At 46.7% G+C, this 26489-nt stretch overlaps 2 protein-coding genes across 3 annotated transcripts in view; one reads left to right on the top strand and one right to left on the bottom strand.

Moving 5' to 3' along the window:
- The window catches only part of LOC110468281 (TGF-beta receptor type-2), a 32015-nt gene extending 11461 nt beyond the window's left edge, over positions 1 to 20554 (top strand). Inside the window, exons 2-7 of the mRNA XM_021526032.4 lie at positions 7501 to 7651; positions 9447 to 9649; positions 12646 to 13454; positions 13557 to 13698; positions 14875 to 15002; positions 18773 to 20554. Of these exons, the coding sequence (XP_021381707.3) occupies positions 7501 to 7651; positions 9447 to 9649; positions 12646 to 13454; positions 13557 to 13698; positions 14875 to 15002; positions 18773 to 18985 (1646 nt within the window). The 3' untranslated portion in view covers positions 18986 to 20554. The remainder of the gene's footprint in view (positions 1 to 7500; positions 7652 to 9446; positions 9650 to 12645; positions 13455 to 13556; positions 13699 to 14874; positions 15003 to 18772) is intronic.
- Positions 20555 to 22247: 1693 nt separating this feature from the next.
- Positions 22248 to 26489, bottom strand: part of OSBPL11 (oxysterol binding protein like 11) — a 42436-nt gene continuing 38194 nt past the window's right edge. For both annotated transcript variants that reach the window (XM_085584895.1, XM_021526031.3), the window contains exons 11-13: positions 26303 to 26485; positions 25549 to 25702; positions 22248 to 24223 (exon numbers count right to left, since the gene is read on the bottom strand). In XM_085584895.1, the coding sequence (XP_085441021.1) occupies positions 24146 to 24223; positions 25549 to 25702; positions 26303 to 26485 (415 nt within the window). In that variant the 3' untranslated portion in view covers positions 22248 to 24145. The remainder of the gene's footprint in view (positions 24224 to 25548; positions 25703 to 26302; positions 26486 to 26489) is intronic.

The following is a 26489-nucleotide window of genomic DNA, read 5'->3' as shown; positions in this document are numbered from 1 at the left end:
CCACGAGGAGATGGGAAAGATCCTCCAGGAATTGCACTGCATGTGGAAATGAATTTCAATTTAGCCACTTCAGAGCAATTTTTTTGTTTACTTTCCACTGACATGAAATCAGCCATGATTGCATCGCATGCGGGATTGGTTAGCCAGTTACATAATGCTTAATAAATCCAAGAGAAATAATATAAAACACATCACCCAGTCTGGGAAGAGGAACAGTAACTCAGTGAGTGTCACCAACCCGCCCGGACCAGGCATCAGTGAAGCATCTGATCCAGTGCCGGGGGGATGCAGGGTTGTGCTGTCGCATGATAAATGTGATTAGGAAAAATGCTTGTGGCACGTGTGGAGGCCTTGAAGACAGACAGATTGTGTGTGATGGTGAGGGTCTATCAGGAGAGCTGCCACCCCCGTGGGGAGGGCAGCTCACCCCGTCCTGCAGGCAGGCGCTGCTCGCACGCCCGGCTCCAGCTGGATGTGCTGCTGTGTAAGGTATTACCTCACCCAGTCCTGTTCCTCCCAGTGCTTCGTAAAATCATAACGGCCCTGTAAACAAAAAGAGCAAGATTAGCTGATTAATTATTTACCACAGATGATTTCTGCAGTGGCGTGTGGAGGGGAGAGAATGTTTCACTGGCGGTCCCTGGGCAGTGGGAAGGAAGGGAGGTGACCCAGGACTGCCAGGCTAAACACAAAATGGTAGTGCTGATTTAATCCCAAAAAACCTGGGGGGTGTAGAGAGACTGAAGGTACCTCTGGCCGTGCAGTGCCAGCACTCTGGCTCTCCCAGGAAAGCTGTCCAGCTCTTGAGTGTATTGCTCCAGGCACACACCACTGCTCTGCCTGGAGCAGCTCTTGGCCTCCTTTCCCACATTTCCCTGCCTGCTCTGCTCCCCCGCTTTGCTTCTAGTCCCAGAGGAGACCTGCTGATGCCTTCACCCACGCCGTGGCTAACTTCCAACCGAGGAAAAGCTAGGGATGAAGGGGTTAATTACTACAGGCACAGCACAAGCCAAGTCTGTAAGTGACTCCCTATTGCTATTTCGAAAAGAGGCTGCCTGGAAAGGGAAAGGAAAAAAAAAAGAGAGGTTTACTTTACAACCATCATTATTTCATCTGGAGAGTTTATACAATGGAAAATAAAAGCCAGGGTACGTGAAGTCAAATAATTTCTGTTTCATTAATGGTATGGAAATCCTTTTGTTTTTATAGAGTTAAAACAAATGTGAACTTGATGTGTGCATGTGTGTGTGTGTGTGTGTGTGTGTGTGTGTGTGTGTGTGTGAGAGAGAGAGAGAGAGCATGCAACTCCCTTCTTTGCAAAGGGCATAGCAGTGAAATCCAGAAATAAAAAATGACTCAGAGGCTGTAGGACCTATGAGTCAGTTGAGCTGTTGTTGTTTTTAAACACAAGCAAGAGCACAATATGGCAAATAATTGCCCCTGCAGCCCCCCTGCTGGCCCAGGCTGCCCCCTGCCAGCCCCCAGCGCTGGACACTGACCGACCTGGCATCCCCACCCCCAGGGACACAAAGGGCTGGAGCAGGGCTTGTCCCAGCAGGGGCAGCTTTGGGGGACAGAAAGTGAAATCTGTGAAAGAAACTTGAGATCCAGTCAGAGTGGATGGAGGAGACAAGTGGCCCCAAGGAGTACAGGGCCAGGCACACTCCCCTGTCCTCACCCAGATATCAACTGACCAAAATCAAAGAGAATTGCTCTGGCTGAATTCTCCCTGCCGAGGGCCAGGCATCTCCTCACTAGCCCCTGGCATTCCAGCTTGCCTGGATGCTGCTGGCTTTGTTGGGGCACAACCCTGGGGTACCTCAGTACAAAACATCCCCATGCCCCAAAAGCAGAGTCACTGTGCTGATACACAGAAAACTTGTGAAAGGCACACGAGAAATACCGGAGATTACCAAAGCAGAAGGACAGACACAATCTGCAGAGCTTGTCCCTCCCCTGGGTGAAGTTAGATCATGATGTAATTTAAGCATCTGAACGAGACTGGAGAAGCCTGCTGTTATGATCCATACCCAATTTACTTTGTAATAGGACTAAGCAGTATTTGCTAAACACTGAATTTAAAGGGATATTTTCACAAAGGAAAAATAAATGGTAGAATAAGTCAGTTACCAGCCTGTTTGAAGAAGGTCCAAGCAAACCAGAAATGCATAGTGCATGTCCTCCTGGCACTGGAAGAACTGGTGTCTGACACAATCAAAATCAATCCTTTTTTATGCACCAGGAAACATTTCTGGCTCATTCCTTGCTCCATGCTGTACTCTGCCAAATTGAGTATTTATTATGCAGGATGATGTGGGACCACATACCTGAGGGTGGAACCTGGGTTGGTCCCCTGATCCAAATGCAGCACTGATGGATTTCCTGGGAGAGACAGTGGCTTGTGCCTTGCAGAGGCAAAAACTGCGATATTAAGATTTTCCAGCTCCATTTGGTCTGCTCTACAAAGATAAAGACAGAGTGTAAAACACATGGATGGAGAAAAGCAGCCTGACACAAAAAACCCTTTGGTTCAGCAGCTGAAAGCAGCACCAGACCCCACCACTGGAGAACAGGAGTCTGCTGGAGGAAACCAAGCTGCACCCAAAATAGAAGTACAACACTTGGAGGTCTGGTTCTGGGGAGATTCTGCAGCAGAGCAGGATGCTGCAACAAGATCAGGCAAGACAGCAAGAAAGCTGCAAGAAATCTGGGATCACTGTTACACAGGTCATGCTGAACAAATTCCATGGGAACTTCTGACCCTGCACAGAATCTCCTGGAAATCAGGGCATAGGAATTACCCTGATGCCCATTGTGGCACTGGTTGTTGCATCATGGAGGAGGCAGCTCAGGAGTAACCTGGTGATGGGGAACACCTGGTGCTCTCACATGGGTCAGCAAGAGAGCAGGGCCCATCAGCTCTGCTGTTGGATTAATCTTAAAAACAAAGTACTGCATATAAAAGGAAGGAATTTGTTTGTTCTCATAATAATTTTATGAGGCTCTGTTATTGCATACTTGTGTCACTAACCATGGATAAAAGCCCAAAGCAAAACCTAATCCTAAACTTGGCGGCAGACACAGGACTCACCACGGAGCCCAGGCTCACCCAGGTGGGAAAGCAGGTCCCAGTGCAGGTTGTGTTTCCATCAGGGCACCTCTCTGGGGGTTTCCAGGAAGAACAGGGCTGCAGGGTTGAGTTAGAGCTGCTCCCCAGTCCTGTGTTTAAGTGCACTGCTCATTAGAGAAAGCAAAGAGCACTCAGCTCATCTCCCTAGCCTTAGCCTCTCCCAGTGCAAAGCCTGGGGATTACAGGTGGACTGACTTGCATGGAAAAGATGATGCAGGGGCTCCCAGAGCCACTGCAGTAACAGCAAGCTGGGCAGCCCTCTGTGACTGCTGAAATAGTGTCAGCCCCATCCTGGGGTGCTTGGAGATATGCAGAAAAGAGGGGATAGACCTCACTGTAGAACATTTACAATCTAAAACTAACAAATTTTATTTGTCCTTGAGAAATACAAGCAATGTAAGGACAGTTATCACTGCAAGACAGAGCATGATCTGAAGGTCCTATAATAGAGGCCCTGTGTAACAAAAGCCTTGGTCCCCTTCCACCTTGGGAAGGGAAGTGCTGGGAACAGGGATAAGTGCTGTAGCACCTCACTCCAAATATCTTCCTTTAAGCATGTTTAGCTGTCCAAAAGCACCATGGCAGGAAGAACACTTGAGAACTGAAAGTGTTCATTCTGCCCCTCAGTGAAAATGCATTTCCTGCCCTTGCTTGGGCTATGAGGCACTTTCTCCTTGCCTGTAACAAATGTGCTGTGCCTGCACCCCCAAGCACCCACCACTTGCTCCTTGGTGGTTCTTCCTCCTTGGGGACCACAGTGTGGGGAAAACTGGAGCCACAGTGAGGTGCTGGGTGACCCACCTGCTCTCTGGGGCTGCAGTGGTGGATAGTGGCTCACAAAATCCCCCTCCATGTTCTTACAGGTGCAGTCCCTGCTGGCAGAAAGCTCATCTGCTGTGGGTGGCTGCTTCTGTGACCGCACTGATGGGACTGGGGTGGAATTCTCTCGGAGAGCTGTTTCAATTACTCCTATATGGGGAAGAGGGTGGGTGATTGACTACAGCAGTGGTGTTTCCATGGGCTTTGCAGGTGGCCAAGCAGAGGCTGTGGAAGCTCTGTGAGCAATGAGAGGCTGGCTGCCCTGACATGCAGGAAAAAATATCCTGGTGTCCTTGGGTGGTGGTATCACCCCTGCTGCTATTGCAGGAGAGAAACAGGCACTTCTGGCATAATTTTTCCATTATTCTCTGACTTGAAAATCATCTCATATTCTCTCAGTAACCTCTCTGGGGTCCCAGTTATAGATACCAGAAGATTTGATCTTGCTCTTGTGCACAGGAGAACAAGCCTTCCTATTGATGGGAAGCCAAGCTTGCTGTGAGCCCACCTATCGGTGACTTCAAACCATCTTTCCAACTGTCATTCCACAATAACTTTGACTAACTGTACTATTTATTGGCTCACATCACATCCTTATGGCTTCAATTTATTTTTGGAAAACTCAACCCACATTTAATTAGTTTATAGTTTGTTCCAAGTTTTGCTTATCCAGCTTTTTTTTTTTCTTTCCCTAACTTTTTTTTTTTTTTTTTTTTGAAGTTTGTATTTTGATGTTTAGCATTTGCCTTGGCAACATCTGGAACCCGTTTATGGAAGTGTATTGTTACTTTTACTGCTTGTGCAGCTTTATTAAATCATCCGACTATTAATATTGAAAGTGTTCATCTGGGTCTAATCAGGGCCAAGATGAGTGATGTGGCAGTTAAATTGTACCTACAAGCTAATGGCTCAGGGACACTGTCCTGAAGAACCTTGCTTTGTGCTCTTCTTTTAGCTTCCTAGGACAAGAAGGAGGTGAGGGGGAGAGAAAAATGAGATATCCCTGCTCTTTCTTGCAGAGCAGATAACAGAATCACAGCCTGAGTTAGTTCAGAACAATTTGTCTCCAAGGAATTTTGTCCAGTTACTGCTGTATTTCTGGCTCTTGTTTCCATATTTAACTCCTTCCTCTGTCCTGGCTTCCCCTCTGCACAGCACGGCCACGCCAAGATCCCCAGCACACGCACCAGTGCATTGCGGGCGAGTCTGACGTTCTGCTCTGAGATCTCAAGCAAACCCTTAGATATAAATAAGTAAATAACACACCTGGTGGGTATAAATAGATAAATAACAAACCTCATTCTGCACCAGCAACATCCATGACCTGGATTTGTCCTTTTGTTACTCCTCTGCAGAGCCTCCAGGTGTGCCTGGGGTGATGGTGCTGAGCCAGCCCCGCACCAGCCGTGGATGGGTTCAGCTGAAGGGGTGGAAGGGAACTGTGGCAGTGACACAACCAGAGCACAGGCCTGGGTGTGGTAGGGCTTGGGTTTGGGTGAGAAACCAATTTACCTTCAACTCTCTGTTCCCTTGAAATTACCCAAATGGAGTGTATAGGGTGCAGTGGCTGTTGCTGTAGGTAGAAGGCTGTGCATAAATGCTGGGCTTGATTTCTGTTCCACACTCAAAATTCTCATCCTCCAGTGGAGTTTTGCCTCTGATTTTTCAAGCCCTGCTCTTGCAGAGCAAGGCAGGGAGGTGAGGGCAGCTCATGCTGGCTGCAGGTGCTTCAAATCCCACTGAAGCCATGGTTTTGGTAGCTAACCCTTGAATAGATGTGGGTAACTGGATCTCTTGAGGTCACCCACAAAATCCCAGGGTGCCCCAGCAGGGCCAGAGCAGCCTCATGGATGGGGAAGATGCTGAGCAAGAGGTTGTGGGCAACACCTTCACCTACCTGCTCCCTGCTCCCCAAAACCTGGCACAACACAATCCCTGATGAGCTGAATTTTAAGACTGGCATGGATCATTTAAGCCAAAATTTCCTCTTTCCAGCCTTCAGATGCAACAGGCTTTTCCTCTGCACCCAGGTTCTCCCCTCAGCATTAACCTTAACCCTACATACAAGGCCACAGAAGCTTATAAATGGTTTATTTCTGTGTGGGAGCCTTCCAGCAGTTCTTTATGACTGTTGCAGGAGGGGGGTCTGGGCTGGTGAGGGAAGCAGAGCAGGCATGTGGGATGCTGTCAGAGCAGGCTGCATGCCCTGGATTTGGGGGAGCGGGGAAGCTGAATACCCCTTCTGCTGTTGAGACAGCGAAAAGCATCCATGGGCTCAGCTGTGAACACAGGCAGGTCACAGATGTTACCACCAAGAACACAGGAGTTCCTGCATGTCACTGACAGACCTGGGGGTGCCCATGGCTATGCTGGATCAGAAGGACCCTATTTGCAGGGGCTGAGGACTATGGCTGAGGCTGAGCCATAGTCAGGAATTTCACAATTTTTTTTCTTTAGACTTACAGCTGGTGATGGAAAACTCTGTGAGGGCTGTGGCAGCACAGTGAGCTATGACTACCCTTTCCATAGGGGCTGGGAGTACCCAGCACTGATGGCAGCCAGAGAATCATGAAGCCCAAAGCTTCAAAAAATTACCTGCTGTAGTTCACGTTTATACCTGAACACTTTGGAGGGCATATATTTAAGTCAAAAAAAGGCATAAATAAATATTTCTACATAAGCCACTCAGTGGCATTTTTTTAAAGACATTTAGCAGCCTTAAGACAGGAAGTTTAAATTTAGCTGGGATTTATCCCTTAACCAAGCATAGTTCATGCACCCTTTCTATAAAAATAGAGATAATGCTATGCCTGTGAGATGCAGGCAGAGCAGCTCCCCACAGGCAGCAGTTACTCCTGCTGCTGTGGCAGATCTGAGGCTCAAGGGGCAGGAGAACATCTCATGCTGGGATGGAGCACAGTGGGCAGCGGAGCCCTGGAGGGAGCAGCCCCTGTTGCCCCAGAGCTGGAGAAGTCTCAGCCACAGATTCTTGGGGAGTAGCAAACAGGTTTCCCAGCGTGGCCTCACTGAATAGGAAGGGGAGGATGAGGAGGCAGCAGGAGGGGTAGGAGCTGTCCCAGCCTGGCCGTACATCCCTCCCCAGCACCTCTCTTCCAGCTGAGAGGGGAATAAATGAAGTCTTGAGGCACAGAGTGACCCGGAGATGTCCCTTTTCAAACACCCAACGTACTCGGGATGAGGGGAAGTGCCAATTTGAGCCTGGGTGGTAGAGGAAGAAGTAGATTTCCCCTTGATGAAAAATGGTGCGGGAAAAGCAGAGGGAAAACGTGATTCTCTGCGGTTTCCCAGGCTTTAGTCCGGCGGGACCTGCCCACAGCATTCTCCCATCTCCTCGATGCTGTGGGATAACACAAAGCACAAATGACTGGGTAATGGAGAGCCAGACAAAGGCTTTTAAAAAATTGCATGGAGAAATGGTGCCAGTGGAGGCTCCTTCTCCCCGGGCTCTGTGGATGGCGGGGAATGGTGGCTGTTTTTCCCTGCTGAGGACGAGCAGGGCCGCGCTCACCTGCAGCCCCTCTGCTCCGCAGCCTGGGGTGCCGGCGCCCGGCGCAGCCTCAAGACCAACCTGTGCAAGTGGTGCGACTCCACCGCTCCGGCCTGCGAGGAGAAGCTGTGCTACAGCAACTGCAACCTCAACTCCTACTGCGAGGACCCCTACGAGATCTGCGTGGCAATATGGTAAGAGGAAATTCCCTCTCCAAGGGGAGACGGGGAGGAAGGGGTTCATGTGTGTACCCCTGTGCTTGTGTTTTTGCCTATTGCAGTAATTCAGGACTTCCTCTTTCCTTGACTCCATTAGAATTAAAATTACAATGCACAGTAAAAAAAAAAAATAAAAAAAAATTGGTCTTCTCCGTAATTAGCACCAGTTTATTTTCTAATAGATTCAGCTTTTGAGCTGAAAGCGTGGCAAGTTTGCTGCAGAGCCTATAAACTCCCACAAATCTCTGAATTAAGCTTTACAAGCTGAACTCAAGGGTTAACCAGCAACTTTGACCTCCAAACCTGTGATGTCCTCTTGCATTAGGCAGGTGAAACCTCAGTTCACATGCAGGGGTGCAGCCAAGGTCAGTCCCCATCCAGCACATGGATATCTGAGCTGGCACCACACTGGGGTTAACCCACTGGTTTAATCCACCTCTTTGCCATCCCCTGGAAAAAGTCCTTTTCTGCTCCTGCAAAGGGTGCCTGGACAGGAAACACAATATTGCATTTCAGGCCAAGCACACACTGCAGGGTTTGGCCCGGAAGAGTGCCTCCCCCAGCTTTTTGGTCCCCATGAGCAAAACTAAAAAAGCATCCATTTTGGGTCTGCCCAGAGTGATTTTCCTCCACTTTCCCTTTTAATTTGGCTGCCAAAGTGAAAGCCAGCCAAGCACTTATCGCTAGGCATTATCTCAACCTGCTAATTAGCGTGAATGCTCTATGCCAACTTTCAGTAGGAGTTTGCCACAACCTAATTGTTGCATTATGGACTTTTAAAAAGCAAACACAACAAGAAACCCAAACAAACAAACAACAAAATCCACCCCCTGCCCCAAATTCCCCTACGCACACATGGAGAAGCCACCTTAAATCCTGGGTAGGCAATCTAGTGTATCGCCGGGTTTTTCTCATCTACAACTTGCACTTATAGGAAAAAGCAAGGCCCCTGCAGCAGGAATTTCCATGCCAGGGAAGCAATCCCACTGCACTGGATGGAGCTGCACCTGGCATCGCGTATCGGGTGGGATGAGGCAGCCACACAATCACAAATTCCCTGCCAGCCCCTCCCAGCACCTCCCTTCCCAATCTAAGATTCATCCAGAGAATAAGATCCCTGCAGGCAGGGCTCACCTCCAGGCCAGCCTTGCTGCTTGCTGCTCACTTGCAGAGGCATTTGTGGATCATCCACACTTGTCCTGAATCGGTATCTCAGCCCAGCAGCAGCTTTGGCCTACCCTCGTGTCCTCCAGGGGCCCAGCCTTAGCAGAAGGGATCTCACCCTCCTAGGACTCTTCATCTGGGAACTCCCCTGTCAAATTACCTGGTAACCACCAAAAAATGTGGAGAGTGCTGAAACTGGAGGACTTCACCAGGGAGAGGAGGTGAATTTAGGTTGTTTCCTTAGCTTTTATGTCTGACTTCCCAGCTGACCTCAAAGACATTGTGAAATCTCTCCATACCTTCATCCCCCTGCTTTGCGCCACCAGGTCAAAAGGCAGAGGCTGTTCCTGGAGAAGTAATGAATGGTTGTCATTTCTTTTAATGCACCCAGGAGTAGCTGCAATCCTGTAGGCTGTGCAGGGCCAGTCATCCCCATCACTGGTCCTATAAGTATGTGTAGGTAAAATTATACTACAGCCATTGCAAATAGCCATTCCCTACACAGCTTGAAAGAGATGATCTTAGAACCGGGTTTAAGATGACAAACAGGTGACACAAGGACCAACCTGCCAGGCTAACACTGTGTGGATTCATTTGTCACATGCAGGAGACAGGACAACGAGAGCATCAGGATCAGCACGCTCTGCCACAACCCCCACCACCCCATCGAAAACCTCATGGTCCCCAACTACAACACCTCGCGCTGCATCATGAGCCACCAGCCCAGCGAGGACGGCATCATCTACATCTGTGGCTGTGTGGACGAGCAGGAGTGCAACGACAAACTCATCTTTGAAAACCACACCAATGGTGAGTGCTTTTGTTGAAGTTATTTATGGGGGTGCAGTACCCAGCACCAATGCCAAATCCCTTGTATTTCCTGAGGAGTAGGAGATGCAATGGCAGAAGAGGCTCTTTTGCCATCTTCTTTGACCTCCCCATATAAAAGCCAGTTAAAATCTCTACCCCGTCACTGAGCCCAGCATCTTGTCTGTGGCCAAAGCATTTCTCACAGCACTACCTCCAGCCTTTTTCTGGATACATCAGGTGATGGAAAATCCACCATATCTCTCAGTGGGCTGTGCTTTCAGCACAGGTTGAATCAACTGGGAAACACAGAGGCTGGTGTAACGTAGTGTGAGTCAAAAGCTCTGAAAGCTTTAAATAAATCGAGTTGGAGCAAATCCTGTCCCAGAACACACCCACAGGAACTGCTGGCATCCCCCACGGCTGTAACCCAAAGAGGTGGAGATGCTGGGGTGCAGGACTGGGCACACAGGAATGCCTCCCCTGCTGCTCTCTTGGGAATTCCTGCAGCAGTGTTTCTCCTGGGAAGGGACAGCTGGGTGCTGAGCACACACGTGAGCGTGGCTTGGCACACTGCTGCACATGGCTGGAGATCCAACAGGAGCTGTAAATCCACAGGAGGGAAAACTAAGAGGCAGCTCACTTCTGTACACCAGGAGAGTCGTATATTTTGGAAATATTTCCAACCAGAGCCTTTGGGGGCTTGTCTAAACCTCCCCAACTCCAAGTGGACCAGGTTTATCCAAGTGTCCATCAAGAATCTGACCTGTAACAAAAGCAAAATGAAATGCCTCCAATTTTCCATAATCACAGAACAAGGAGATGCTGAAAATGAGCCTAAGCAGAACCTGCAAGCCAGTGGCATAGCTTCTCCTGCAATATAAGGAAAAAGTTAAAACATCACATGAAATGCAAATTCTCTGAACAAACAAGCCACTTTAATGGAAGCAAATGATGCTAAATTTGGTGGTTCTTTGCTGCTTCCCCAGCCAAACATAACAGGTACACACACTTCTAGGGAGAGATAGTCAAATCCCAAAGCTGCTGCTGGGATATGCAATTTCACACAAAAATGACAACTGGCTCATTGGAAATGCCACCCCCAGCAAAGGCTCCATATCCAGCCTCCTCCTGTCAGCCAGCATGGAAAGTGCAGTGGAAATCAGAACAAGACCAGTGCAGGTCTTTAACAACTCTCTCCTCTTAGACAGGGGCCAGCCTAGGCAAGCCCCAGGCCCACAGACCCCATCCTTCTCTTCCACTTTAAGGAATCATTTGCGTTCTAAATTTTAAATTATTGTCACATCCAATGGTCTAGACAACTCCTGAGCAGAGAAATGAGCACTTCTCCAGCAGCTGAAGAAGGCAGAATTTTTTTCCTGTTTCTTGATTCCTTAAGCTTTGCTTTCGGGTCTGGGCTGCTGGGTGGCATTGCTCTCACACTAGGGGTGCAGGGGACTCCATCAGATATCAGAGACCACGCTAATGAGCACACAGAGCCATCATTTCCTAAAGCTGTGCACACAGAAGTCCAGGTGAGACTTTGGGAAGACACTGGGTAGGCTGGAGCATGGCAAGTCCTTTCCACCTGTGCTCCAGCTGAGCCCAGCCCTGGAGATCCACATCCCCTCAGCAGGGATGGAGAGACCCATGCAGCAATGCTCAACAAGGTGTGGGTTTACAGATCTGTGTTTATTGCCAGATCAACAACATTTGCTTTCCATAGAAGGGGTCTAAGCTCTGCTGCAGCCCCTGTGTATCAAAAGACTTCCATCAGGAAGGGGCATCCTCACGTAGGAATTTCCTGAAGTTGTGTTAACTTCCCCTTTTCAGGACTTGTGCATGCAACTCCCTTAAAAATATCTTCTCTTTCTTCAGAGTTTCAAAGATGGGATCCAAAGCATCGGGTAAATCCATTAAAGCAGTAGGTGATATCCAAGCCCAATACTTTCCAAAATAAACATATTCCTGAGTTAGTTATTGATTTATATCAGTTTAGGTTGATCTTGTGGTTTAAACCTGATGCCTATTTTAGAAACGCTTTCACAGCCTTGCAGAAATTAGCTGCAGCACATTTTTTTGAAATTTGCCAAGGAAAATAGCTAAATGCTCTGTTTTTCCAGAACCTGAATTATGATCTGCACACACTGAGGTCAAGCAGCGAGAGTTTTGCTTATGGAATGATTCTTATCCTTCTTCCCCTGGGCTATTATACTTGGCAGAAAAACCTCTGAGTAAGATTTTACTTGAATATCTCTACTGAAGTCAGCATGTTTATTCCAGGAATCACGAACATCAAAGGATCAGACAATTATATGTTGTGTGAGGGTTATGGCTTTGTGTGCGTGTCCTCCCCCTGACAATCTGAAGGCCAACAGGGGGTTTAAAATAAATAAAACAAATACAGCCATGTCCTGGCAATTGTTGGGGATGCTGTTGGAATGGGCTGAGGAAGGAGATGCCAGCACTGCCAGACAAGCGCTGAAATGATGCTCTTGTGTGCTAATTATCCTGCAAAGCATCCAGGCACTCCCCTGCACTGGGTGGTCCTGCACACTGCCCACCCCCAGCATCCTTCTTGACTCTCTGTGTACCACAGGGGTCCAGCAAAGCTCCAGCCCCAAGCCCCCTCAGAAATTCGCTGTCGACCTTTGCCTCGGATTTATCATTGTTATTTCCAGCCAAGCTCCCCTTGCCACAAGTGCAAGCAGCACTTGGGACTCCCAGAATGGCCTTCGCAGTTTCTTGTGCCGCACCGTCTTACCCAAGTGATGCTGGCCTGTGTATTCTGTTGATAAATGAAGATAAATTTGAGACCAAACCCAATCAGCCCCCTTGCTAAGTGCCGACATCTGGGCTCTGTGTGGGGATGAGCCCTTGTGCGGCCCCGCGAAGGGCTGCGCTCCATTAACAGCTTTGCATATTTTCCTCCTCTGCGTGATGAAAACGAGCTGTGGCAGCCCCGCAGCAGCACCTCGCCTTTTCTTTCCTCCCCTCAGGCTACTCCATGCTGCAGAGCAAGGAGGTGATCCCAGTGGCTGCCATCAGCCTCCTGCCCCCGCTGCTGGTGGCGGTGATGATCACGGTGATATTTTACCTCTGCCGCACGCAGAAGCGACGCAAGCGAGCCAAGGCGTGGGGTGGGAAGCAGGGACAGCCCCCAGTGCTGCCGGAGCAGGGGAAGGCAGCTGAGCGGGAGGAGAAGTTGTCCGTGCTGATGGACGAGAGCCCGGCCAGCAGCAGCCCCGGCTGCGCCCGCAGCCGCCCCGCTGAGCTGCTCCCCATCGAGCTGGACGAGATGGTGGGCAAGGGGCAGTTCGCGGAGGTGTGGAGGGCCAAGCTGAGCCACAGCCGCTCCGGGCAGTACGAGACCGTGGCCGTGAAGATCTTCCCCTGCGAGGAATACTCCTCCTGGAAGAACGAGAGCCAGATCTTCACCGACACCAGCCTCAGGCACGACAGCGTCCTGCAGTTCCTCACTGCCGAGGACCGGGGCACGGGGCCCCGCCGGGAGTACTGGCTCATCACCGCCTACCACAGCCGGGGCAACCTCAAGGACTACCTCTCCCACCACGTGCTGAGCTGGATGGACCTGCAGAAGATGGCTGGGTCCCTGGTGAGTGGGGTGGCCCACCTTCACAGCGACTACACCGCCTGCGGCCGCCCGAAAATCCCCATCGCCCACCGCGACATCAAGAGCACAAACGTCCTGGTGAAGAACGAGCAGGAGTGCGTGCTCTGCGACTTCGGCATCGCCATACGCCTCGACCCCTCCCTGACAGTGGATGACTTTGCCAACAGCGGGCAGGCAAGTATGACCCATCAACCCTATCTTTGCCAGCCACCCCCAGGTCCTGTGGCCAAAGTCCTCGCCCACCCCTGCTAATGCTTCTCTCCTCTCTGTGGCCAGGTGGGCACTGCCAGGTACATGGCCCCAGAGGTCCTGGAGTCCAGAGTGAACCTGGAAGACCTGGAGTCTTTTAAGCAGATGGATGTCTACTCCATGGCCCTTGTTTTGTGGGAAATGGCCTCCAGATGTGAAGTGGTAGGAGGTAGGAGCATCACACCCAGGTCGCTGTGTGCCTTTTTTCTCCCTCACTCCCACATCCCAACTGATGGCCTAAGACGTGACTTGGGGTGGTCCAGGTCTCTGCAGGGCTGCCAAGAGTTTGTGAGAGATTCCCCTGCTCTTTGTGCCATGGCTTAAGTGGGCGGTTCAGTGGTCAAGGAGCAGGATGGGATCCCATGGGGACATCTGGTCCAGTCCCTGCTCAAAGCTGACAAGCTGCCAAGTCCCATGGAGCCTGTGCTGATGATGCAAAGCAAACCAAACAGGACCAGCCAAAGATGCCTCCCCCTCCCTCAACCACTTTTTCTTTCAGACAACACCAGAGAGCTTATGTTGCAATGGGGACTCACAAACCCCAGCCTTTGACCCTGTCACCTCCCAGAGCCACATCCTGGCATCTACAATTGTGTGTAGCAAAGCATTTCATTAACTGCCCTCCCCCTGCCTGCCTTCTGCCTGCTCCCATTTACCTTCCTTCCCTATCCCACCTATTCAAATACAAGCCCATAGAACTGCAGGAACCCTCAACCCTTGTCCAGAAGGCTGCTTCAACTGCCCTGCAAGCCCCGTGGTCATCAGAGGGAGGCCCTTGCCTGGTCTGGATGCCCCATGCATCCTTTGTTCCCAAGCCAGCATTCCCAGGTCATCTCTCCCCGCTCGTATCTCACCTGCATTCACATCTGGATGGGAGCCGGCAGAAACCAGGGTGTCCTCTCACCTCTGCCAACAGCCAATTTCTCCTTGGTCTTCCAACATGGGGGTTACTCCTCCGTAAGGGCCATTTCTGCTCTAACCCATTCCCTGCCTGTAGCAGAAATCTGGAAATTCTTGTGTCATAGTCACCTCTCCCATCCTTCATCAGCACCGAACTTTCTGCCCGCTCAAATTGTCCCACCCAAAGACAAACCAGGTCCTTCGTACTGCATCTTTTGGGTTTGGGGAGGAGCTCAGATGGTTCCTGGGTGCTGTCTCTGAAAATAACTTCTACATGAAAACCCAGCACTACATTTTCGTGTTCAAATTCAAAATTGTTTCCATATCTTCTTATTTTTTTGCAGGCTGTTAAAAACAAATCCATTCTCATCTGGTGGGCCATACCAAAACAAAGCAGTTGAATGCATTAGAACCATCCTGTAATGCTGTTGTTGCTCCCTTGCAGAGGTAAAGAATTATGAGCTACCTTTTGGCTCAAAAGTCCAGGAGCAGCCTTGTGTGGACACCATGAGGGACATCGTGCTGCATGGCAGAGGCCGGCCCGAGATCCCAAGCAGCTGGCTGGTGCACCAGGTAAGCTGGGAGCAACTGGTTCAGAAAAGAGCAACACATATTGTACTGCCTCATAAATCAGCCTGAAAAATTAAATTTATAGTCAAAGGAAAAGTGGGCAGAACTCCTGGGATCTACTTTCAGCTCCATTGTGGATGGCTGGGCCCACACAAGTCCCACTGGACTCATTTCCTTGTTGCACAAAAGCTACCAGCCACAGGCACAGCAGAATGTGTTGCTCAATAGCCACAATCGGGAAGCTGTGAATGGCAGGTGATGGGTTTCAGTTACCTGAGGATAACAGCAAAATGGAATACTTCAGTGCAGCTCTTCCCATGAATCATTGGATTTTGTCCCACTTCTCCCCCTAGCACCTTGTCTGGAAGGCTCAGGAAACACCAAGTTCCTCACACACAGCCATTCACAGCAGGGACAGAGGGGAAGGGAGGCACATCTTGCCTTCTGCCTGCATTTTTCAAGCTCAATATTACCTTCAACATAAGAGAAATTTCATTACTACAAGGAAGAGCAAACAAGGAAGCATCTCTCATATGAGACCCTCAGGAAAAGCGAGTGCAGCTGAGAGCAGGGACTCTGCAAGGCTCAGGGCTTGTCAAGGGAAGTCTTTCACCAGCCTTCAGAAGGTCTGAAAGCAAATGTGTCAGCACAGAGGGCATAACCCAGTGTTCTAGAACAGGAACTTTTCAGCAGTGACAAAATGTGCTGTGTTAAAACCACCCACAAGCACACCCAGAGCAATCAGCTACAGAAACAGAGCTCCCTCCTGGCCCTGACAGGGTCCTCCGCTGCCAGCCAGTGCTTTCTGCCACACACTAAGGACAGGAGGGTAACAGGCATTGCTGATCATGACTTCCACATCTTGCCTGACTTTAGGACTTCTTGGATTTCACATTCCTTGTAGAAAAACATCATCTGCTGATCAACACTCCCATTCACCTGAAAATCAAGTTGGAACATCGAGCCTGCTGGCTTTCAGAGCCTTGCAGTGCTCAGTGCATTTTGCAATATCCACCTGTAGAACATGCTGCCTCTGCTCCCACTCTGCCCTGCTGGCACACAGAGGCAGGTTTTGCAAAAGGAAAGAGAATTTCTCAACCTTAGGAGGCCACATGTTCCCTACAATGTCTCCTCTCAAAACCATGTTTGTCCAAAGACTCACAGCTGACCTGACTGACCAAAACTGCAAACAGGATCAAATGAATCCGTGGCTTCTGTGGGACCCCTGGCGAGTTTATCAGTTGGTGAGTCCATTTCTGGAGCTCACCCAGCCTTTTTCACTGACAAAAGTAAATACAGGAACTTCAATCAGCAGTGCCACATGTTTGAAGCCTTTGAGTATTCAGCTCAGACATTCCCCTCACAGAGTCTCTGATAAACTTTGAAACCACAGAAAAAATATACAGAGGCTTGGGTTGTCAAAAATCACACTTTGATAGAGTGTGAGCATAACTGCTGTTCTCAGGGCTGAAGGGAGGCTGACTGCAGTCACCTCCCAGAAATAATGTTGCTGTAGTTGGGTTGGTATAGCAGGCAAACAGAGCAAGGCTTGTAAGGTGGGAACTTTTACTGGGCCACCTGACAGTCACAGGGGAAGAGGAACAGAAAAGCCACATCATGTTGCTGAAAGTTTTTCTCTGATTAATCTCTGGTTGTCTAATAAACATCTCCTTACAAGCCTGGCTTCACAGTATTTTCTGGGCATTTTGCAACAGCTCTCCCTAGGATGAGGAATTGGGCAGCACCATCTGCTGGGAAGCAGCAGAAAGCCACCGGCTTGTGCCACTCCGGGGGTCCAGGCTGGCTTCCCGTGGGAGGAAGTGTTGGGTGACATCGAGAAAGGGTGACAATTCACTCATCTGAATGGGAGGCACCGATAGATGTTCCCACCAATGACAATAAGTCATAAAAACTTCCACCTTTCAACTGTCAGGATTGCTCTCAGTCAAGTGAAGACCATGGTTTGATTTTCAGCAAGTGTCAGCACTAATTTCCCTGACAGAGCTGACTCACCCAACAGCACCTGGAGGGCAACCGCTTGCAAGGCCTCACAAAGTCAGCTGAAGAAATTCGTCCCCACTTTCCCAGATTACTTACAGACCCCTTTGGTCCGTGCTTCTACCTTGTTTCATACCCCAGCACGGTTTAAAAATGGGAAAAAAAAAGGTTTTTTTAGGCCAGGTAAATTCCTGAATCTGGTTCACAAAGCAGCTGAACAGACTGATGTACTGGTACAATCAGAGGCTGGTGCAGGACAGGAAGGAGCAGTAGCAGCTTAAATCAATATTGCCACTAAAAATACACTTGTACAACTCAGCATCCTTTAGAATCTTAGAAAAACAGATATAAAATATAAAAACCAACCTAAGTTCATTTTGTAAGCTAAACAAGATGTTTCAGTTATACTATTCAAAAGAACATTATCACTACAAGGGAAACTGCAAATAAATGTTATTATTTCAGATAAAAATAAGTACAGAAAATCTTGAATGTCCTGTTTGAGAACAGGATGACTTTAAAAGCTTCACCTAAGCTAGCTCATTTTTGCATGTAATCAATTACCCTCAAATCCTTTCAACTAAGCTAATAAATAAGTGACGTCAGGGGTGCTGAAACACACCATCTGTCAGTTTTGTTCTACAATCCTGTTCTCTCCAATCCGTGTCTATTATGGAAGACTTAGCACAATGAACCTTAGCAGTGAGCTGTGAGTTCTGAGTTAAGGGCAGATGGAACTGACCCTGTATCTCTACAGGACTTGGATTTTCCTCTTGTGTGGGTCGATATGAAACTTCAGGGTTCTCTTAACTGAAAATTAAGAAATACAGAAAACCCACTGAAAAACAGGAAGCTTTATTTAGAATAATGATTTTTCCACTGTGTTCCAACTTTAGTTGACAATGATGCCAAGAGCAATAGCACATGACGGAATGACATGGGCAAGGGAAAGTTCAACACAGCTTCTGGTGTTAGCTGTGTTACTAGCTAGAGTGGGGAAAGCACCAGCTGAATACTACCATTTATTTTGTTCCTAGGCCCAAAATATTGAGACTCTTTTCAGAGCCCTACACAACTGGACAAAAAAACCCCAGCTTTCTGGGAGATGTAAGCATTGTAGCTGAGAGGAACTCCATCTGCTCTGGAGTAAACTTGGAAGCACCTCAGCCCATCTCAAACGAAACAGTTTTGTGATAAGAGAACAAGATTCAGCTGCACACCGAAATGAGAGTTTGGCACAGCCTTTCAGAACGCCACTAAAACAACAAGTCAGACTTAAGGAATTATTTCCACACCTACCTTTGAAAACCACCTCCCCCTCCCACCTCCCCAGCCCCTCCCTCCAGGTGTAACAGGCAGGGTGCAGCTCAAACACAGAAGCCTGGGCTCAGCCAGCAGCCTATAAATCACTGTCCACACCTCTCCTGTCCCTCCTGATTTTAGGGTGCTCTGATCCAAATGGGCAAGGCTGAGACAGGAAATAAATGCAGGCTGGAAGGAAACAGGCTCTAAGTCTCACAGCCAACACAAGCCAGTTTCCAGGGAGCATTTGGGAGCAGATGCTGTGAGAGCTGAGGCTGCTGCTCTAACACAAGCAGTGCCAGTGGAAGCATCAGCACTTCCACAGCTTACCAAGGCCGATTCCTCTTGTGCTTAAGCTTGGCCAAAAGCAGCCCTGATGCAGGAGGCTGTCAGAAGTCTGGTAAACCACTAAGACTTCATTAGATCCTTTTCTTCCTGCCTTCTGATCCTAATTTGAGCCCTTCTGACTGCAGGGAATGCGCTTCCTGTGCGACACCATCACGGAGTGCTGGGACCACGACCCCGAGGCTCGGCTCACCGCCCACTGCGTGGCTGAGCGCTTCAACCTGATGGCACAGATGGATTGTGATGACATCCTCAACAACAACATGGACAACGAGGCCAGCAAAACAGCTTCTCCAGGTGGGGAGCTCCAGGACAGTGATGGGAGCAGAAACATTCAGTGATGCAGCAGGCAAAAGTCCTCATCAAGAGGAACAAGAGGATAAGAGAGAAGCATTTAGCTCATGGAGGAAAAACACCTTACTGTTTTTCAAAATGGAACCAAGATCTAGTACATAAATTATTTATAAGATGTTTCCTCCCACAGATACAATGAACTGAGGAATCAATATTTTGGTTAAAGTGAAACCTTATTATATGAACTGACTTTGTACTTACTTAAAATGTATAATGATGCAAAGCATTCCTTTTATTATTTTTAAAATAATAATGTTTAATCTTTTATTAATAAGCAGCTGAATTCCACATCTATCTTTTTTAAGTCCTTCCATATTGTCATAATGAGTTTATTTTCTAGCTTATTCTGCAGTGATTAAAACAATTTTCCTATTTTTAAAGGCCTACACATACACACACAAAATCTGTTGTAGCAGAAAAAGACACCATGAGGTGTCTTCCACCCTCTGTGGAAGAAATGCTGACATCCAAGAAAATCACTCATGCAATTTGTCCAAAGATCCACAAGAATCCAGTTTGTAAAAGCATGATACAATGCAACTCCAGCATACCTTTCCTCACTGGGGAATTCCTGGGTTGATAGTTCAGGTGGGTGTCTGAAGCTTCTTTGAAAGCGAAAAAAGAAGTCACCAGTGTAGACATGGCTGCCTCACCCTAAAACTTTTCCATGCAGGATATCTAGACAACTCTTCCCCCATCAGACCAATTTCCAGCCACCTCTAGCTAGACTTGTGCCACAGTAACAGCATCAAGAATTGGACAAGGGTGTTGGCCAATTCCTCTAGAAACTCTTCACACCCCCCTGCTGGGTTACCCCAGCTGGAGAAACACAATCAGACTGAACTGAGACCTTTATCTCCACGATCACCAGCTCAACACAGGCTGCCCCTATTCTGGACAACAATTAAGGAAAGGTAAGTCACACCTCACTCTGAACCCTGATGCTGTGCAAATCCCTCCACCCCTTGGGAGCAAAGACCTCAGGTGCCCCTAGGTCCTGCAAGCCCATACCTGACACCTACACAGAGGTGTATTTTTTGGGATAGCAGCCAAGAGGAATGCCTTTCTTGCCACCACATAGCTGCATGGATCAGCCCAGAAAAAGAGGAAGGCAGCAAACCATGCAACAGCCACAAGTTTTCTCAGCTGGGGCTCCTCAATGTGGAGCAGGGACACAGATCTGCAGGGTTGGTTTGGTTCTCAAGTGCTCAGCTATGACAGCACTAACCCATATAAAAACCTTTGCTTGTCTAGCTGTTATTTCCATCTCCCTGGACTGTTTTTGAAGCTGCTAAATTAAAAGCCTAGAAACAAATTGTCTCTAAACACTTCAAAGAAGGACAGAAGGGGAATGAATTAGGTTGCATCAAATATAAATAATAAAAATTTTGCTTAGCTACCACTTAAGCCATCTGCAATGGCAACCACACCTATCGTTCTCACTAATCTTCACCTGGCTGCTACCTCCTGACACCTTACAATTTTTCAAGTTAACCTTTTCTCTTGAAGCACATCCTCCCCAGTTCCCCACAAATACATCTTTTCAACCCACCTGACTTCAGCCTTGTTTCTTTAATATATTAACCACTAGCACAACAGAAACAGAGCAGGGGGCAGCTTTTCTGTCTTCGGAGATAAAAAACTACAGTAACACACTAAACTCCCCCCCAGACTGCCCAATCTTGGCTTCCCATAGTATTTTGTGCAGAATTTCCATACCAAGTTCTGCATCAAGTTGTTTGAACACACTGATGAATGTGTTCACTTGTTCTCCCATGCTCAAAAGGATTTAAAAGACACTGTGACTTGTTCTTCCCACAGGTGACAGGGACACAGGGGGATCAGCCTGTGCAAACTAGACATTGAAGGCTGCATCTCTGATTCTGATGGCTGAAATCCAAAATCTCCTGGGGAGATAGACTTCATCCTAGGCTTGACAGTTCACACTATAAATATGCTGAAAAACTCTTATCTTTTCCCCTACCCAAAATCCTGAATAACCCAGTTTGGATAGTACACAGAAATCTATCAGCATTACACACCTGACTGCCTGTGTTAAACAGGGCTGACTTGTTCTGTGTTTTCTATGAGGAGCAGCAGCTGCACAGCAACTCTAAAGCCACTTATTTAAGATGCAAGATCTGTTTATGATTCAGGGAGCCCTAAAACCACTGAGATCAATGAAAATTCTGCTCTTAACTTCAGTGGAGCCAAATCAAGCCAAGAAGACAGACGGTAACATAAGCCAATGTTCTATTTTGCCATGTTCCCTGTTGGAACACACTGTGGTTCTAGCAAGTAACTACACAGGAAGCAGCACTGAGCCCTTCCCTTTGCTCCAGAAGGTACAGGATGGAAAAAACTCCAGCTATGCAAGAGAATCAAATCTGGTCAGAGTTAAAAATACATCCATTACTCTACAGGGCGCTTGCCATTCTCAGAAGAATCACAATTACAATTTAAGCTGGATATTCAGTGGCTAGGTTTTTTCTTTTTAAATGGTTTTCAACTATGTTCTTTGTTTCCAGAAGTAAAAATTTGCATCATAACTAAAGCCATACCAAGAATCATTCCAGTTCTCATGATCACTTGAGTAAAGGAAGGCTTTACCTTCTTTTTTCCTAGAAACATCCCCATGTTAAAAGAAATCACTTCAAGTACTTTATCTAAGTATTTCTTCACCATTAGGTCTACTTTTACACAACAAAATTAGCAACAGCTTTCGTAGTGTGACACCACAAGTATACCAGATGAGGGAGGAAGATAACTAATTTGACTGATAGTATTATATAAGGAACACACATGGGTTTATGGTCAATATGGGCACTTCTCAGTCTCATTTACAGCCATCACCTTGACAAATCCCAAATCAAAATTTTAAGCTGAGTTTAGAAACTGAGTTGTAAGTCTGTATTTTAGTGAGGTTAAAAGTTTGATCCCTGGAGTGTGCTCAGCTGGAAAAGGTTTGGTTTTCCTCTGATCACTGCATTATTCAAAGCTGGGCCTTGCACCACAGTTCTTGCTGTTTGTTTAAAGCAAAAGCGCCATGTGACTTGGATAAAACAACTATGAAATGTATACAGTGCTAATCTGTTTCTCTACCAGCCCCAATTTGGTGCAGATACTGATGAACCATGGAAGAATTTCACACATTGATTCCCACCCCAAATCCGGCAATTTCCCACCCCAAATCCTGGAATTGGCCAAGGAGCCAAATGTACCGCAGACCCAGAAACAAGAAGGAACTAATCCCACTGTCTTAATTTTTATTTTTATTCCAGGTTAAGCATGAAAATGCCCAATGGATATCCAAAACTATCACAACAGGATGGTTGTATAGAATATCACAAACAAGACAAGTAGGGCCTAAAACATTCTACTGCTGGAGAATAGTTACCACTCAAGCACATAGTGCCAAAATATCCCACTTTTGGGACCAAGGAAAGCCCAGACAGATCTCCAGCATAAAAGAAAACAACCACCTACTCTTTCCTGATCACCTGATCTCTAGGAAAGCAGACAGAAAAAATGAATCATTTTGTAGCTTTATTATCCACCCCCCCCCCCCACTTCTCACAAATGGACTATGACTTGCATTGAGATCTCAGTGCATTTCACAGCAAAAAAAAAAAAAAAAGTACAAGAGGATCAAAACAGTTGTGCATAAACCCAACTCTTTTTTTTTTTTTTTTGCATGATTTTCAGTTTGTGTTGAAAGTTAACACGGTTATTTAAACCTTCTGATGCATTCTTACAATTGCATCTTCTCTATGGAAAACATCTTACCAGATCACACAGTTGTGAGTTTTTATGATGCTGGATCAGGTGCAGCCATTGCCATGGCTGGGAAGTGGCAGAAAATGTTATATACACTGATTGGAAGACTACATCAGAAGAAAAAACAGATTAAGGCACCACTGTTGGAAAAATTAAGGTAGCTTGTAGTTACAACAATAACGAAAGCCATAGTAAGTACTATTCTTAATTGCCAGCAATTCTTAGACTTCAATAAAATAGTTATAAAAAGGAGAAAAAAAAAAAAGGATGTTTGTACCTGAATACAGTTTCCTGATATCTGATTGCGTTTCAAATCAATACTCAGTCCTCAGCATAATCAGATGTTTGTTTGGGTTTTTTTACGGTAAGATGAAAAACCAGGACCTACAGTCCATGTATTCAAGGTCACATTTCACTGCTTTGTTCTGAACACCACCACAGGAGAAAAAATAAAACAACCCAAAAGACAGCTTGCAACACTGATACTTCATCTCTGAAACTATTAGATGGGCAGAAAAATTTAAATACAAAACTGTATGTTTTCTGCTCATTTTGAAAGCCTTAGTCCTCAGGAAGAGAAGTTGGAGGAGAAAAAACAGGCCAGATCTCCTTATATTATAACTTGAGAAAAACCAGTCACTCAAAGACATTTAATAAAATTAGAGTTGAAAAGTGTTCAAATTACTTTTCCAATTCAAGTCAACTATTTCAAGTATATTAAAATGTTTCAGAGGAAAAATTTCTCCATGGTTACACTTCTAATTACTTTTATAAATCCATAAAAAAGAAAAGTAGTCTCTACGTACATCCCATATTCCTCCAATGCATGCATGCGTTCTCTCCGAAGAAAAGGTCGTCATGATCCAGTTGTTTCTTAATACTGATTTCAGGCACATCTTCCAAACAACCTTCCAGTTTTTGCCAAGAAGGTTAATTACTGGGCATAAAAGCAGCAATTTTCTGTTGCTGTTGTCTACATGCGTACTGAGGAGGTTTCAGTGATTAAAGAGTTTGACACAGATTCCAAAAGAGTTCCTATGTCACTCTAAAATCCAACAGGCTCCTTCTTCTCTCAGGCAGCTTTTGCAATCAGATCTACTTGGAAGAATCTTACACAATGCAGATAAAATCTCTTGGATCGTACAAAAAAACAAGTTGGTTGAATGTACCTGGCAGGTTTGTCTCTACAACTTGGATTTTTACGGTTTTTTTCTTAAATAGCTTTAAAGTGCCCTAGTATAGTTATTTCTTTATGCTCATTTAACTTGCACAATTACATAAAAAGGGGACACTCAGTGTGATTACTGTATTCTGAGAGACAGAGGAAAAGGAGAGGAAAACCAGAAAACTCATCTTAAAGCAGCTTTTTTCTAGTTACTGTCTGTTTGTTGAGTTTGTGCGGCAGAGACTGTTTTCCAGAGGGGTTTGTGGTAAACCCAGCCATCTCCCTGCAATTTAAAGAGAAAGTAAGGTTATCATAAAGACACTGCCTTGGGAGAACTACCTTCACACAACTATGAGACTGATGGCTGTGAACAGCAGAGGGACAGAGCTGGTATCTAACTCCTGAAGATCAGCACTCCAGGCTGCTGACACTGCCTCAGAACACGTGCAGGCTCCTGCCCAGCCCCTGCGCTCTCTGGGAGCAGACTGCACCTGTGATTAACCCTGTCAAAAAGCCACTCTTCTCAACTGTGTGATCCAAATTACTTTCAGAAGCCAAATAAACAGCCAGCAGAGAGGCAGCTACTCAGGATTATCACCTCTACCTCAGCCCAACTGCTTACCTGGAAATGCAGTGCTCAGGATCACATTTAAATGTTTTCTGAGTACATTTGTATCCTGGACTAGCAACAGAATTTCATGTTTTGCAAATCTAACAATACCACTATCTCACTTTGAGCTAATCATACTAACACAGCTTTAGAGAACAAAAACCTTCACAGGAATAGTCCTGAAACTGACAAAACAAACCTGGAATACATCCAAGAGAAAGAAACGTTTTAGCTTATGTTCTAAACCCTTACTAGATCACAGCTATGGGAAGAAGTGGGGGAACTACATTACTGCAATGTAACAGATAAAGCTTTTGCTGTAAGGAGAATCTAAACTACTACAGCATTCATTTACTCAAGAACTCTCCTGTTGCCAAGGGTTCAGCAAAGGACTCCACACAAGCAAGTCTCATCACATGGATCACAGGAAAAGACTATTTCAAAGTTATCATACCAGCATTCCCCAATCCTCCTGGGCAGGCTGCACTTCCCCTTGTTAAAGGTCTTACTATATTATTACTACCGCTATTACTGAAGTACAGATTAAGACACTGAATAAATAAGCTCTATCCAAAACGTAATGTAGAAGAACAAAAAATGTGGAGAGTTGAGAATGAACTCACATTCCCTCTTGTTAACAATATGCTGGGTACATAAACACACCACCTCAGAAAAATTAGTACTACTGATTATTTTCTTTGGGTATTTACTGTTACAGTCTGCTTACATGTGTATATGCAAAACTATTTTCCATGTGCCACTGAGGTAGCGCTTCGTAAAAGAAACAGGACCAGAAAACTGGAAAACATTTTGGTGCAAAATCCAACCGTTTACAGCTAAGGAATTCTAATGTCACCTTACTCCTGTGGATCCCACAAAGCTAAACTGTAAGATCTAAGGTCAAATACTCTATTCTGATAGGACCCATATGTGCCCCTGCTTGCATAACAGTTCTGCTTCTACCCTCATCAATAGCGGGTGACAGCTAGGAAACTTACATCTTTTAGGAAGTATTTGGTACACCAAGGTGTTTCTGTTTCAGCACGAAGTCTCTCTTCATTCCTCTGCCGTTCTTCCAGGGCTCGCTTGTGCTCCGTAGCCTTATCGATGTCTCCATCCCGCAGAGACTCTGTCACATGCTGCCACAGCCTCCTACAAAATAAACTGGTAACCTGACTGCCCCAAAGGCTTCCCAGCCAGCCACCTCAAACTGCAGGATCACTGTGGAACAGGAGCACTCTCTCCACTTACACATGACAAACCAGCCCAGGATGGAGCACTGCAGTGCTGGTGAGGGCTCATTGGCAACGCCTTAGACCTACATCAGCAACTGGAAGCAGGCAGGAAGAGCTCTGAGGTTCTGGCAGTGCCAATCGAATGTCTGTTTGTAAACCCTTTAAAGCTGCTACTGGAAGTGTTATTCAATAATCAGCTTCTTGTGAGGATGTCAGGAGCTGCCTTGCTGTGTAGCTGATGGGTAAAAACAAAACTAACACGGAGATTCTATTCTCTAGTAAGCACTTTGTGAACACTAAAAAAAACCCTCTATTCATAAATAGGAGGCAAAATAAACAACCATGTGCCTGCTCTAGGGTTTTACATTTTTTCTTTTACTCTTGATTTTTATTTTTAGAAAACATTAAAAAATTAGGATCATTGCTGCTAAGCACTATCCACAAATCTACATTTGCATGTTTTCCTAAGGCTGCTTAGAACAAAAAGGGTCAGACAAGAGCAAACACAATACTGTACCTAGATTCAAAGGGGCCTTGCTTCTCCAAGGGCCGGACTCGTTTTCTTGTCACAGAGAGCTTTGTCAAGTCCACATATTTGGTCTCCCCGTTGCTGTAGGTGAACTCAAGCACACTGTTCCACTCCCCCTGCACTCTGCACACCACCGTGTTTGTCATGTTCTGCTTCACTTCACCTGTGACTCTAG

This window comes from Lonchura striata, chromosome 7 (assembly GCF_050655825.1).
Source record: "Lonchura striata isolate lonStrDom1 chromosome 7, ASM5065582v1, whole genome shotgun sequence".
In the NCBI taxonomy this organism is placed as follows: domain Eukaryota; kingdom Metazoa; phylum Chordata; class Aves; order Passeriformes; family Estrildidae; genus Lonchura; species Lonchura striata.
Note: the sequence above shows the minus strand (reverse complement) of the source record. Positions and strands in the feature narration are given on the sequence as shown.